The following is a 14,813-nucleotide window of genomic DNA, read 5'->3' on the forward strand; positions in this document are numbered from 1 at the left end:
AATATTCTGCTGTGTTGATTCTTCATGATAGAAAATTCTCACCATTCATTTGCAGCTGTTTTACAAACTATACTTTACTATAACCAGGTTGCTTTAAGGTTTCATTCACACTAGCTGTGAAAAACCTGCATTTATATGCATTTAGAGCCCTATTTTGATGCATATATTGTAAATACAGGTAGTGATTTCTCAGTGGTATTTTTCAGAGTGGATGTTTACCTGCATTAGTGATGCTTAGTATAGATCTATGTACAGGAAATAGAATTCTCTGCATCAAGAATGTGATTAGATGCTCTAAACGCAGCCAAACAGACGTAAATGTGGCCACACACTACCCAACCTACTCAGAAGAACTTCTAAATGCAGGAAAAAGTTATCTGGAAAACATTTGTTTATACTTCTCAGAAAACAGCTCTGATAATTAGAAAAGATAACCGCTGGAGTGCCAATGCGTATGAAGCCTTAAACAACTTGGATTATTGTCATGAAGTACAAGCTTCAAGGAAATGTTAGACTGGTATGGGAGCTGTCCATAGTTCCGAATTGCGCAAAAATTGTGGCAAACCTGCAATTCAATTCATTCTTAATGGCACCCCAAACTTGTTTACAAAAAAAAAAGGGCGTTTTGGCGAGTGACAAAATGTGCCAAATCACACTGTTCAAAAACATGCCAAAGTTGGCTCCAAAAATGGGTAGAGGAGTTACTTTGGCGTGTAGTTGGGGCGGAGGGCAGTCCATTCAATTGAATGGTGTCGCACTAAAAACACGGCAAATAGCCTGCAAAAAAATTAATTTTAAAAGGCGACGCTCCTGTGTTGCTGGATGTGAGCAGGGCCTTAACCTCTGACATCATACTATATGCTGTTCTGGGTGGAAGTAAACAAAATATCACAAATGGTGCAATTTCCAGTTTAGTGTTTTGCTGTACACCCCTGGTGCCCAAACTGTGGCCCTTTGGTACTTGTTGTGTGGCCCTCAGATCCCAGCAACCAGTAGTGGTAGTAGGGATATATGAAAGGAATAACTGTGGTGAACTATTGTACCTTTCATATATAAGCTCACCCATAGGCATGCGCAGGGGGTGAGCCTGGGCATACCCTAATCACTACATGCGGTGCAGATTCCCCTACTGCCTGGGCTTCTCCCCATGTTGCCCCTGCCCGCAGTGCTTTTAGCTTCCCTCCTCTCCCATCGGCTGCTGTGCGGGATATTTCAGGATGGAGAGCGGGGGAAGGGGCTGTTAAATATGTAATTTACCAGCCCCTTCTTTTTCTAAATGAACACAGTCACTCACTGTGTTCATTTATAACTGAAGCATAGTAAACTGTGTTTACTATGCTTCAGTTTGTGAATGAACAGGAAGCCACTGAGCACAGAGCACGTCCCATTCATTTACTGTCCAGCGCAGCTGAGGCTGCAGAAAAAAGCATGTGTGTTTGAGCTTTGGGGCGCACACCCTAATGCAATAGGCTACGCACACCTATGAGCTCACCACACACGTTACAATATGATTATACACTCGCTTTTAGATTTACCAACAAATATATAGTTGAAGAGCCTGTCTGATTAGATATAAGTTGATTAAATAAATTAGGTAGGCCCTCATGTTACATAATTTTGGTAGATCTAAAGTAGATTGTACTTTCAGATTGTAACATTTATGGTGAGCCTAAGTATCATTTAACAAGTCCGCAGCCTTACATTGTGTCCTGCAGCATGTCTCCAGTCACTAACCAAACCTGTAACATCTTTACAGTCTCAGACCGTCATTTCTGCTGCTTTTACACTGCTTTTACAGAACGCATCGAAAATGCATGTTTTTGTTGCGTTTCAAGTGCGTTTTCTGGGTGCCTAATATCCAGCATGCACCTGTGAAACTTGGACACGTGACTAAAAAAAATGCACACGTGTGTGTTTTGCTGCATTTTTGCCATGTGTTCCATTCATTTCAATTGGGACCTGCGTTTTTGGTGCAATTTTGAAAACGGCACCAAAGAGGCAGCATGTAAGACTTTTCAAAACGCACTGCACCTGCAGCGCAGTAGTGTGAAGAGTCCCATGGGATACAAAGGGATTGTGTTTTTTTGTTTTGAGCACGGTAAAAACGCAGCAAAAACACATCAGCGTAAAAGCAACTTTCCCCCAGTATGTCTGCAGTCTCTTACAGTCCTTTCTAGCATTACACATACTGGACGTTATTGGTGAAGTTCAGGGCCACCGCTGAGGCCCCCTATGTCTCATAAGTTAACAACCATTGATATACACAGGTGGCCTCTGACATGTTGTCAGCTTGTGCTCGAGGCTGGCTGTATACGTAGAGAGCCACATCCTACTGGCTCTCAGAAGAGGGCCGGGCCCAGGGGTGGGAGTACTCCATTTAACCCTATACTGGAAGGCATTGGGCTTAGTCGACGTAGACCAGTCATAGTCGCATTCAAACCCTTTCAGGTTGGTTTAACAGATTCTGTTGTTTGGGGCTGTCGGCTTCTGAGACGGTATGTGAACCCCACACTAAGGACATGCACTGTTTAATCAAATCGCTAACGTGGTGGCTGCACAGGGCCAGGTCCGCTCAGCTGTGGGCTGCCTCGTGAAGACATCTGGTCTTACAAAACGTAGAGGGGGGGAAAGTTTGTAATTGAGAGCTACACGTGTAAGGAAATATTTGCTATTTGCCTGACATGTTGCATAGCACAATGCTTCTTAAAGCTGAACTCCACGCAGATATAAAAGTCACAAATGATTGCAGTTTTTTATAATCATTAATACATCATTAAATGTATTTTTTAAAATGCAATTAGTATAAGTGCCTGAATTTTGATCTAGAGTCAGCTGCCTGCAGCCCTTCTATAGCAGGACTGGGGTGTGTGAATAAGAAGCATTAAGGAAAGCCAATTCATATGCTGACAAGAAGCATGCTGATAGGAAGAAAAAGCAGGGTGACAGAGTGATGAGCCCCTCGGTGCGCAGCTTCTCTTCTCACTGTCCAGTCACAGTTCAGCATGACCCAACTCGGAGGGTTTATTGATGCTCACTATCAGACTGGAGACATCTAGTGGTAGGAAAAAAGTACTGCAGGGGAAATCTCTGTATTAAGGGTGAAATTTGCAGCAAAACCTGGTTTTGTTATATTATATTTTAATGGGCTAAGTCCTAAAGCCTGGTACACACGATCGGATTTTCAGCAGGGGATTGTGTGATGACAGACTGTTTGCCTAAAATCCGACCGTTGGTACGCTCCATTAGACAATTGTTATCCAACTTTCGGCCAACAAATGTTGGATGGCAGGCTAGTAAATTTTCGGCAGACAACGGTCTGTTGTCAGATTTTCCTATTGTTTGTACACAAGTCAGTCACACAAAAATCCAAAGTACAAACACACATGCTCAGAATCAGTGCTCACCAAACATGACATTAGCAGAAGGTGCCCAAAGGGTGGCGCTCAAGAGCTGGAATTCCACATAATATGTCACTACATTCGTATTTGTTGGCCAACAATTGTGTACCGTTTGTATGCAAGACAAGTTCCTGCCACATGCCCTTCAGACAAAAGTCTGACGCTTTGTTGGCCAACAATCCGATCGTGTGTACGAAGCTTTATGGAGCTATTTTTCCCATCTGCAATTGCTACACCTTGCGAATGAAGATGTCAATCCAAATTAATATTGGTAGGTTGCCTTCATTCCTTTAATTGGATTAGCAACCAAAAGCAGGTTGAAAGTGCCTGAAAATTGCTCCGTTTTGGAACACCTTGCAATCTGATCAACTGACAATGATGTAATATAAAGTTTTTATAATATTTTCCCCAAGCTTTTGAAAGCAGGATATTCTTCCTATTAAAGCAGCTGAACACTAAAATTGTACTAGGATACTAGTATACTGTAGATTAAATGTATAAAAAAGGATGCAGCGCTGAACACTAGAAATAATATTAAAAATGCTAAAAAACATGTGCTAAACTTCAGAAATTACATTCCATAAACATTGCGCATATCCTGATCCCATATCAAAATTTCATAAAGCACTGTGCATATAGCGATTGCAAGATATAAAGAATTTCAAAATAAAATACATTTCATAAACTGTCCAAAAAAGTTCAAAATCACTGTCATAGTCCCTTTGTACACTGTGATCAACATATTCCAGTTAAAACACCTGTTATATTTTCCAGTCATAAAAGTGACGTGGACTACAGTGCACCTCCTCTACCTCTGTGCTCTTACCAAAAGATGTGCAACGCAATGCACCTACCAGATTTTCTTGCCCCTTAAATGATTAAGTAGGTCTGCAGTAGCTTTTTTGCTGTGCTTGTGGGCGTATTCTGCCAACTACGCCGGGTTGTGGGCAGGGGCCACTCGCCCTGCACATGAGGGTACCTTTCGCCCGGGACCAGGCGGAGCTTACATTCATGTGAAAAGTCTAACAGTTCCCCGGCTTAGAGATGAGCTGTGTGCAGCAAAAAATTACAGCGTTCCTCTGAAAAGTGCTGTCCTGTGTCACTACACACTGTTGCCTGCTGTATGTTGCATTTAGGAGAGACGCTGCTGAGCCCGTGCCCTCTCTACCAGTACAGCGTACCTGTGTTATTTCATTCCCAGTAACAGAATGGGGTCACTCTGTGCACCTAGCAAGGACCTCATGTGTGCACTTGTTAAAAAGGAAGTAAACCACAGGGGTTTCAGACCTGCAAAGTAAAGGCGTAATGTGCTAGTATACATCGCATACCAGCACATTATGTGAAACTTGCCTGCAAAAGAAGCCACTGATGCAATGTCACTGCTGGAGGCGGCATCCATCTTCACCCGTCTTCCTTCTGGGTTCCTGGACTCCGGCTGTGTGACTGACCGGAGCCGCGTGACATCACTCCCACACATGCGGGTGGCCATTCCTTCAGAGCGCACGTGCTAATGTTGTCATCAGCTGCATATACAGTAAATATCGCCTAAACAGCGCATGTTTAAGAGATATTTACAGTATCTATAGGTAAGCCTTATAGGCTTACCTATAGGTACAATTAATCCATGGGAGTTTACAACCACTTTAACTTCTTCACTCCCGTACCCACCTGACTAGGTCATGGATCTCTGTAAAGCGAGTTCGGTTCCGATTGCTACTGGAAACCAAATGCTGCAGAGGGAGCCAGTATATCGACCTCCTCGCTACCGGAGGACCCATCACTCATACCAGGTACCACGTGTCATGACTGGCTGCAATGTACCTTGCACCAGTTACCCATAGCAACTGCATTTGTCCTTTTGCTTGACTTGCTGATTACACGCTGATGATGGCCTTACTTCATACTCTGCATATGCTTTACTGACCCAAGTTCTTTTGAATACGCCAGTACCGACATACACCCCTTGGAGTAACTTCAGACCAGGCTCAGAACAGTTGATTCAACTTTACTGAAAAAGCTGCCCAGGCATACCTCTACAAGGTAATAGTCTATTCCTGGTGTTCTCCAAGTCTTGGTTGATCTCCGGATCCCCTTTGCCCCTGATGGATTGCAAGGCGCAGCAGTCCTCCTTCACAGTAATCACAGCATGTTCTGCTCAGTATGGCTTGCCAGAGAACACCCAAACCCAGTCTTCCCTTATATTTATATCACTGGTGGGAAAGCTGGATCCAAAAAGCCCAGAAACGGCAGCACACACATTAACTCTCTCCACTCCCCTAGCCTGGGAAGGCCCCTAACTAAAAACAAACTTCTGTAGACAACCTGTCTACATGGTAGCCAGGGTTAATCCACTTCTCTCCTCCAACTCCATGTTTACAGTTGTACAGCCCCGTCCCTAAAACCTCCAGGCTTCCTCCTCCAGCTCCACCACCAGAAAACAAGATACCAGATATTCAACAATAGTGTTGTAGCACCCTGGAGTTTAGGCAGGGTTTCTCCTCACAAATTTACTTGCCAGAAATACCGTATTTATCGGCGTATAACACGCTCCGGCGTATAACACGCACCCCAAGTTTAGGAGGGAATTTTAAGGAAAAAATCTTTTAGGAGGGAAGTTTAAGGAAAAAAACTTACATTTAAATGCCCATCAACGCAGCCTTGTCAGTGTCCATCTGTAGCATTGTTCCTCATTGCAGCCTTGTCAGTGTCCATCTGTAGCATTGTCCCCCATTGCAGCCTTGTCCCCCAGTTCAGCCTTGTCCCCCCTGTGTCGTTTGCAGTACATCTGGCATTTAAAAATGGCGCCGCCGTTCTCGGCCACTCTCGGCGGCTTTCGGTTGTTCTCAGCAGCTTTCGGACGCACTCGGCTTTCGGCTGCTCACGCGGGACTGCAAGAGCCGCCGAGAATGGCCAAAAGCCGCCGAGAATGACCGAAAGCCGCCGAGAATGACCGAAAGCCGCCGAGAACGTCTGAAACCCGCCGAGAGCCGCCAAAAGGCTCACAATCAGCGGGGGATCGGCGTATAACATGCACACACGATTTTCCCCTGATTTTAAGGGGAAAAAAGTGCATGTTATACGCCGATAAATACGGTAGTTATCCTGGTTGATTGTTAGAGATCTATTGATTTCTCCCTAAGTTTGGCCTTGTTGCACTTTTCTCTTCTACCACTAGGTAGCCGGGTACTGGGTGGTACTAGATATGATAGAAACATGGATGTCGCCCATGGGACTTTGGATAAGGTACTAGATATGAGACACACATCTGGCTGCTAGGCTGTCTGAGTGCCTATCCAGAAGCAAGAGAGCAGCACAGGGTTGGGACTGTGGCTTGCAGTCCAACCAAAAGTGACGGTTCTGCCAGCCAGAAAACCTGTCATGGTCAGAGGTAGAGGGGAAGTTGTCCCCAGTAAGGGACTATCCGCATAATTACCAGGGACCACAGTGAGGAACTAAAGCAAGTACCGGAGCAGTATTCTCACCAACCAGGGACGGTGAAGAATCGGGAAACTTCAGTGGATATCAAGCCAGGGACCCAGCCAGCGGAGGTGACGCTTGCAGAAAAGCCTTGTGTGTCAAGCCAGGGACCGAGCAGGCCAGCGAGGGTGAAGCTTGAGAGGTATCTTGAGTGCCAAGCTAGGGACCCAGCAGAGAAGCAGGGGTGACGCTTGGAGGAAGATACCACCGTGAAGATTGGAGGAGCTCAAGGGATTCAGTGACAGTGAATCAGTTGGTCTAGTGAGAGACCGGGAGCTCAGTGGGCTGAAGAACTAAAAGGAGAGGTTGTAGTGAAAAAACTGTTACGTTTGTGTTAGGAACTGTTAAAGACTGTTGCCATAAGAGACAGCATTCCTGTACATGCAGATGTGGCGTCTTGCTGGATGCCTTTCCCTGCATTGCTGTCCTCCTATTGAAGTCTCGGAGTCTGATAATTAATCTTGCAACTACCTAAGGGTGTCCTGGCCCTAACCCTCTCTCCCCCTAAAAGTTTTGTAGCAAGGTCTCCGGCGTTGTCCAGTCTAATGAGGACTTCCAAGGCCAAAGATAGCTGACATCCTTCAATATGTAGTGGGTTGTGAGGCATAGTAGGTGCAAAGATGGTGAAAGTCACTGGGCGCCAGACACTTCTTGGATGTAAAAGAGGTTTTATTTCTTTTGACAGTCCTTTTTGTATTTTTGGGGGAAAGAGGGTTAGGTCCAGGATACCCTTAAGTAGTTATAAATTCAATTGGCAGACTCCGAGACTTCAATAGGAGGACAGCCTTGCAGGGAAAGGCCCCAGCAAGGCACCACTTCTGCACATGCATGAATGCTGTCTCCTATGGCAACAGTCCTTCAACAGTTCCTAACCCAAGCGTAACAGTTCTTTCAGCTCCACTACAACTGCCTCTTGTAGTTCTTCATCACTGAGCTCCCGGTCTCTCACTAGACCCTCTGATTCACTGAATCCCTTGAGCTCCTCCAAGGTTGGCGGTGGTATCTCCCTCAAGCGTCACCCACGCTTCCCTGCTGGGTCCCTAGCTTGGCACTCCAGACACTTCTCAAACTTCATCCATGCTAACCGGCGAGGTCCCTGATTTGAATCACAAGGCTGCCCTGCAAGCGTCTCCTCTGTGGGTTGGTTCCCTGACTTGATCACCGCCTGAAGTTTCCCCGATTCTCCACCGTGCCCGTTCTGTGAGAATATGGTTTAGGTACTTTCTTCAGTTACTCACTGTGGTCCCTGGTAAAGGTGGTTGGTCCCTTTGTGGCGACAGCTTCCCTTCTACCTCCGACCACTGACATGTTCTCCGGCTGACAGAACCGTCACTTTCGATTGGACTGCAAGCTGCAGTCCCAACCCTGTACTGCCCACTTACTTTTGGATAGGCCCTCACACAACCTGGCAGCCAGATGCCCCCAGGATAGGCCCAATCCCCAGTCTAGCAGCCCGGAGCGTAGGACACACGTCCACCCAGACAGCCGTCCAGGTGGCACAGAACATAGATCACCTGGCCTCACCTGAATATACTGGTTCTCCAAGCAGGCCAAAAGATTCAAGAAAACCCCTGCCTATTGGCTGAGATACCCCAAATACCCATAACCTGACCTTGGGTTTCCCTTATAATATCTAATACCACCAAGTTACCGGCCAGCTGGTGGTAAAAGAGTAAAGTGCAACAAGGCCAAACTTAGGGAGAAATCAATAGATCTCTATCAATCAACCAAGATGACTACTCTTGGCAAGTAAATTTGTGAGGAGCTCGTTGACTAAACCCCAGGGTGCTACAGTTTGTTTAGAGAAATAAACTTTCTTTTGCATTCAAGAAGTGTCTGGCACCCAATAACTTTAACTACTCTGCATCCACCATGCCTCATAACCCACTACATACAGAAGGATGTCCGCTATCCCTGGCCCTGGAGGTGCTCATTAGATCAAAGGAGGCCTGGGACCTTGCTACGGTGTAATACCCTTTATTAGAATAAAGTGCACACTTATATTAAAAAGTGCCTTAATCCTGGCTGGCACAGCATAAAAAGCTATTGCAGACCACGTCACTTTTATGACTGGAAGATATACCGTGTTTTTCTACTGGATTATGTTGGTTATAACAACAAAGGCCTAAATGATTTGATGTAAATTGAAGGGATTGCACCAAAGGATAGTGCACAGATTGTACATTCAGATGCAAAGTTTATTCAGCTAAATGGGCGCTTTTAATTGCTGGATCAAGCAGTCACGATAGATGTAACCTGCACTTCAGGTACTGAGCCCCTCTGGTCTCTGCTGTGCACTTGTTGTATAGAGAACCCTGGATCCGTACACTGATTAAGCACTCTATTGCAACCTAAACTAGGTACATACAGTATATGCTGTGTTTGCAAATTTGTAGTTATACATCAACTAGTTTAGTACTAAGGATCATTCCTGTCTGACCTTACCCATAGGAACGGACACTCTAAAGTCCACACCACAGTCACACACCATTAGGGCTGGTGTGGGTGGAAGACAGTTATTCTATCTGTAGCGCCCTGCTCCTTATGGGCAGGTGCTATCTGTGCAAATTTAAGTTTGTCTGAAGCTGTAGTTTAGCTCCGACTAATTATGGTAAATTTACTGGTTTCTGTATCAGTTCAGCTGGGTTATGTCAGTTTCCACTTGACCGTAGGTGTCGCTGTGGCCCCCGGTAAGTGTTGGAAATGCAACAAGTTGGATGCATTGGGTACCCTTTTTTTACTCAGAAACAGCCCGGTGGGAGTGGTTAATTCGCTGTGCATTCTGGGTGAGGGTATTTAAGGTACAGGCACCAGTTGGTCGGGTTCTCTCTTTTTATCGTTGTCCCTGACCTGAAGGCCCTCCTGGCCAAAGGGGGGCCGGGGCGGCTCTGCTGCCTCGGGCCTGCTGGCCCGAGGCGTTGCTACTACAGAAGTAGGCCCAGGAGCTCTGGGGCCTGCTGATCCAAAGGGTGGTCCTGAATTCTTGTGCCATTTCCATACCCAAAGATATATAAGAACCCATTTAGTGAATTAACTTAGCAGTGAGCTCGCCATTTTTGGTAGGCACTGTTTTCACCAAACAATTTGACCTTCGTTGGTACTATTTAGCTGTAAGTATTTTTCATGTTGATTTTTAAATCTTTGCTTATTTGCTGTTCCATATTTTTATGATTGCATTTTATAGGTATGTCGATTTTCCCTTCTATGGCCATCTGTATGCCAGGTAGCGTGGTCTGAAACCTGGCTAAAGAATCGCTGTGACAAAAATCGGTCCACACATTCTGTTTCCAGGCATTTGACTTGCAACAAAAGGAACAATAAAGTGCAGCATTACTAAGCAAAAACAGACACTGCATATGTAATAAGTATATGTACCTGCACTGTATAGGTATACTAACTGTATGTAGAATGACACACATTGATAAGATTATTAACATCAAGTAAATGACATTCACATGAATAGCTAAAAAAGTTGCAGGTGCCCTTAAAGGGAATGTACATACATGCATCACTTCAAAGGATACTTAGTATTCAGCAGAATAAGGCTCATGACTGTTGCCACCGTGTGTGTGTGTTTACCCCTGGAGGGGGAGTGTGAGGGGAGGGGCTGGAGACAATCCAATCAGAGGACAGCCAGTGAAATGTCTCACCTGGTTTTCTGGTTCACTGGAGACACAAGCAGGCTGATACGCCTTGCTGCAGGAGAACTGCAAGCTCCAGCATTTAAAGCAAAATGACAGTTTTCTGGCACAGGTGTAAAACGAAAAGGCAGGCTAGATAGTGTGTTAACAATTTTTAAATATTATTTATTATACATATAATATGTTTGTGTGGGCTTCTAAAATGCTTTAGAAAAAATGCTTCAGCCTAACAATAATGCATTTCTTGAGTGTAGATGATTTGTAACAGGGAATTAAATATTTATAACCTTTATGGAAAAAAAATGCAAATTTGGGAACATTTTTGTTTCAAAGTCCAAATTATCTGAACTTTATAAATGCTCCCCTATTTTAGCAAGCATTATCTGAACATTTGCCACTGTACTCCTCCCTGAGCATGTCAGAATAACTTGTGCAGGAGCAGAGTGGGGAGAGCTGAGAGATATAAATGTGAAAGTTTTTTTTCTTGTTTCAGACCTGTCCAGCTACAACATACAGAAGTGGAGGAGTGGAAATGTTCCACATGTGTACCTGGCCGATGGTGGCAGAAAATATTTCTAAATGTTAATTTCCCACCATTTCATTAATATTATTAATAATAATAATAATAATAAACAACTTTATTTACATAGGAAGTTTAATCAAAAAAGCTTACACAATATTAATAAATAAAAAAGGAAACAAAATAAACACCATATACACACAAAAAAAGCAATAGAAACCAGAAATGTTTTACAATCCTATCAGTGAGGAGGAGAATTCCTGTCTGAGGACAGATTCACGCAATTTGGGTTTCAATCGGTTCGTTTTAGGAATTAATAGCAGGTTAAACAATGGGACCTGAGTCCCAAAAAACATATTTTATAATTTATAAATAGTGTTACATTGTTTTATAATCTGGGTTAGGAATGTAGCGTTAATTATCCGTGGGAGGTCTACAGTAAGCTCACATTCTTCGTAGACATGGTGAAGAACATCCATGATCAGATGGGTTGTGTGGTATAAGGGATGGAGGAGATGGCACTGAGCAGCAGATGGAATGTGCCAGGGTCACATGACTGCGCTCCAGGGCAGATATCACGCTTTGAGGAAAATGACTGATTGCAAGTCGAGGTTTTTATGTGCTCCAGATTGATCAGATCAGCTTCATAGAGGACTTCTGAAAAGGAGTATTCTACTCTTTCTATAATCCTACAAATTTCTTCTGTTTTCTATTAATTTTTGCTTACTGTTGCCACATTGAAAAGGGGAATCCATGCATTTGCCTATTTAAGGAAGTTAACATTAACAATAACATTGTTGTTATCATGTTTCAGATAGCCATGCGGTTACTAGGCAGAGCCGTACAAGCTGCAGCAAACTACCGGCTACCTGTCTGCTTTAGGTACAACCTACGAGGTCTCAGCAGCAACGCCACCAGCCAGACGACAGAGAAGAGCGTACCCTACACCACAACACTGAAGGAAGAAGGCGCTGCCAAAAAGGGGCCAACAAAACCTTTACCTCAGTCTGCTGAAGTAGTGGTCATTGGTGGGGGTAGTCTAGGATGTCAGACCACTTACCACTTAGCCAAAATGGGTATGAAGAATGTTGTTTTGTTAGAGCGGGATCGGCTCACCTCTGGGACAACATGGCACACAGCAGGTATGGTTTCTTTATAGTTTAGTCCTGCAGGGCTAGCTCCATTGCTACTTACAGGGAATTAGCAGCCATAATGGTTTCAGGATGGACGTGGAACAATAGAGTGGTTTGTTGTTCCATTTCTTATCATAAGAGGATATTTTTTCAAACAGCTCCTTGCTGTCCACAAGTTTACCAAAGGATAGCGCAGGCAACCTTTTCCCAGCCTAAAATAGCTGAAAGAACAGCCCACCAAGACTCATGATTGAAAGGAAAGATTGGCTTTTGCCTCCAATGAAAATTCCAACTCTATTCCCCTAGCCTTTTTCAATCAGGGTGCCTTGAGGTTTCTTCAGGGGTGCCTTGGCAAAATGCCCAGAAATTGCCCAAAAATGTATACAAGCCAGCAGATGGATCAAGCCTGCCTTTTAGTTACACCAAGCCACAGGTTTTTATTGTGCACCATTTCAACCTTCCAGCCACCGGCATCCTAAGCACCAGTGATGTCATCAGTGTTGATAAGAAGGGTGTTGATCGTCTGCACAGCATCCTCGTTTGCCCCTCCCTGTCAACACTGGGGTCACATTAGCTGAGTGATGGAGAAAAACTAAAGCCTGGACTAACTATGTGAAATTAGTATAGCAATCTCCCCTGCTGAGCTGTTGTGTTCTGACAGGGGGATGGCCCCCCCAACAGAACACGCTGATCAGCGCTCTCCACCATTGGCGGAGAGCGCTGACCGGGAGTCGGTTGACTGCTCCGACAGAAGCCAGCGTTTTGTTTTTTTTTATTTTGTTTGTTTGTTTTTTTCTAACCAAATCTTCCAGTGGAATACAGACACAAAAAATGGCTAGGGTTATAACATTTCTTACTATATGCTTAAAAGAAAGCACCGGTCCAATTTTAGGTCTATTGGTATATGTTGACCCCCCATTCATATGGATAGGCTCCCTAAAGTAGAACTTTGGTCAGAAAAGTAAGTCATGATAGATCACTTCAGGCTGGCCCCTCTTGCAGGTATAGCTATGTAAAACACTATAAAGAAGTGCCTTATACTGTTTAAAATACAGTAGTGCAATCGCCCTGCTCTGCACATGCTCAGTTACTCTCTATTCTTGGCACTGTACCTAAAATCACTGCCACTAGAGGCTGATCAGCTGACAGCTTTGAGATTATAATAGTGTCCTATCTTATGTCTATGATATTTTCTTATTTCTCCCTCATCTACAGATCTGTAAACTTAAGCACTGTAAAGCTTCTGTCAGCCTGCCTTACTCTTTATTTGAGCCAGAACATACCATCAAGGCTGAAAATGTAAATTTTTTTAATTGAAGAAAGTGACCTATAGTTTTTGAGACCAAAGAGAGGGGGGGGGGGGGTTAATAAGGCAGTGACTAGTCTGGGCTTCAACAAAATGGCAATTTACAGCACCCACTAATATTGGTAGCATAAATGTTAATGTGGAATGTATGTTCTTTTGTTAACCTCTTCGCGCCCACGCTATAGCCGAAAGACGGCTACAGCGCAGGCCTAAATTGCCGGGAGGGCGTCCATGTACATCCTCCCGTGCATGAGCTGCCTGCGCTCCCCCTGCTCTGTGATCAGCAAGTCCACGAGACTTGCTGATCATAGATCGGAGTAGGGGGGCCGATCCCGACCCCTTACTACGCAGTTAGTGCCCATCAGTGCCACCTATCAATGCCACCAATCAGTGCCCATCAGTGCCGCCTCATAAGTGCCCATTAGTGCTGTCTTATCAGTGCCGCCTTATCAGTGTCTATAAAAGTAGCCTATTAGTGCAGCCTCATCAGCGCACATCAACGAAGGAGAAAAATGATCTGTTTGAAACATTTTATAACAAACCATGAAAACAGTTTTTTTAATATTCAAAATTTTTGGTCTTTTTTTTGTTTGTTTAGCAAAAAATAAAAACCCCAGTGGTAATTAAATACCCCAAAAGAAAGCTCTATTTGTGTAAAAAAAAAAAAATGATAATTTAATTTTGGGTACAGTGTAGCATGACCGCGCAATTGTCATTTAAAATGCGACAGCGCTGAAAGTTGGCCTGGGCAAGAAGTGGGTTTAAGTGCCCAGTAAGCAAGTGGTTAACCACTTGCCGACCGCCTCACGACGATATACTTCGGCAGAATGGCACGGGCAGGCAGAATCCCGTACCCGTGACAGTGCCCGAGGCGGTCGGCTTTTGTCAAGCGGCGATCGGAGGTGAGGGGGAGGCCATCCATTCGTGGCCCCCCCCTCGCGATCGCCGCCGGCCAATGAAATCATTCCTATGCTGCTGTATGGTAAACAGCAGCAAAAGAAATGATGTCATCTCTCCTCGGCTCGGCATTTTCCGTTCCGGCGCCGAGGAGAGAAGACTGTAATGTGAGTGCAGAACACACACACACAGTAGAACATGCCAGGCACACAAAACACCCCCGATCTCCCCCCGATCACCCCCCAATCACCCCCCCCCCCCGTCACACTGACACCAAGCAGTTTTTTTTTTTCTGATTACTGCATGGTGGCAGTTTGTGACAGTTAGTGTGGTAGGGCAGTTAGTATTAGCCCCCTTTAGGTCTAGGGTACGCCACTAACCCCTCCCTAATAAAGTTTTAACCCCTTGATCACCCCCTGTCGCCAGTGTCGCTAAGCGATC

General features: G+C 44.7%; 2 protein-coding genes across 4 annotated transcripts in view; one reads left to right on the plus strand and one right to left on the minus strand.

The window, feature by feature from the left end:
• Positions 1-10,472, minus strand: part of REXO4 (REX4 homolog, 3'-5' exonuclease) — a 32,447-nt gene extending 21,975 nt beyond the window's left edge. The window contains exon 1 of the mRNA XM_073599671.1: positions 10,379-10,472. The gene's annotated coding sequence lies outside the window, so the exon portion shown is untranslated. The remainder of the gene's footprint in view (positions 1-10,378) is intronic.
• Positions 1-14,813, plus strand: part of SARDH (sarcosine dehydrogenase) — a 217,418-nt gene that overhangs the window by 8,532 nt on the left and 194,073 nt on the right. Inside the window, exons 1-2 of one of the 3 annotated variants that reach the window (XM_073599665.1) lie at positions 2,330-2,448; positions 11,851-12,178. In XM_073599665.1, coding sequence (XP_073455766.1) covers positions 11,857-12,178 — 322 coding nt within the window. In that variant the 5' untranslated portion in view covers positions 2,330-2,448; positions 11,851-11,856. Of the gene's footprint in view, positions 1-2,329; positions 2,496-11,850; positions 12,179-14,813 lie in introns of those variants that run through there. The other 2 variants (XM_073599666.1, XM_073599664.1) reach the window with 2 other exon arrangements.

This window comes from Aquarana catesbeiana, linkage group LG09 (assembly GCF_042186555.1).
Source record: "Aquarana catesbeiana isolate 2022-GZ linkage group LG09, ASM4218655v1, whole genome shotgun sequence".
Classification (NCBI taxonomy): Eukaryota; Metazoa; Chordata; class Amphibia; order Anura; family Ranidae; genus Aquarana; species Aquarana catesbeiana.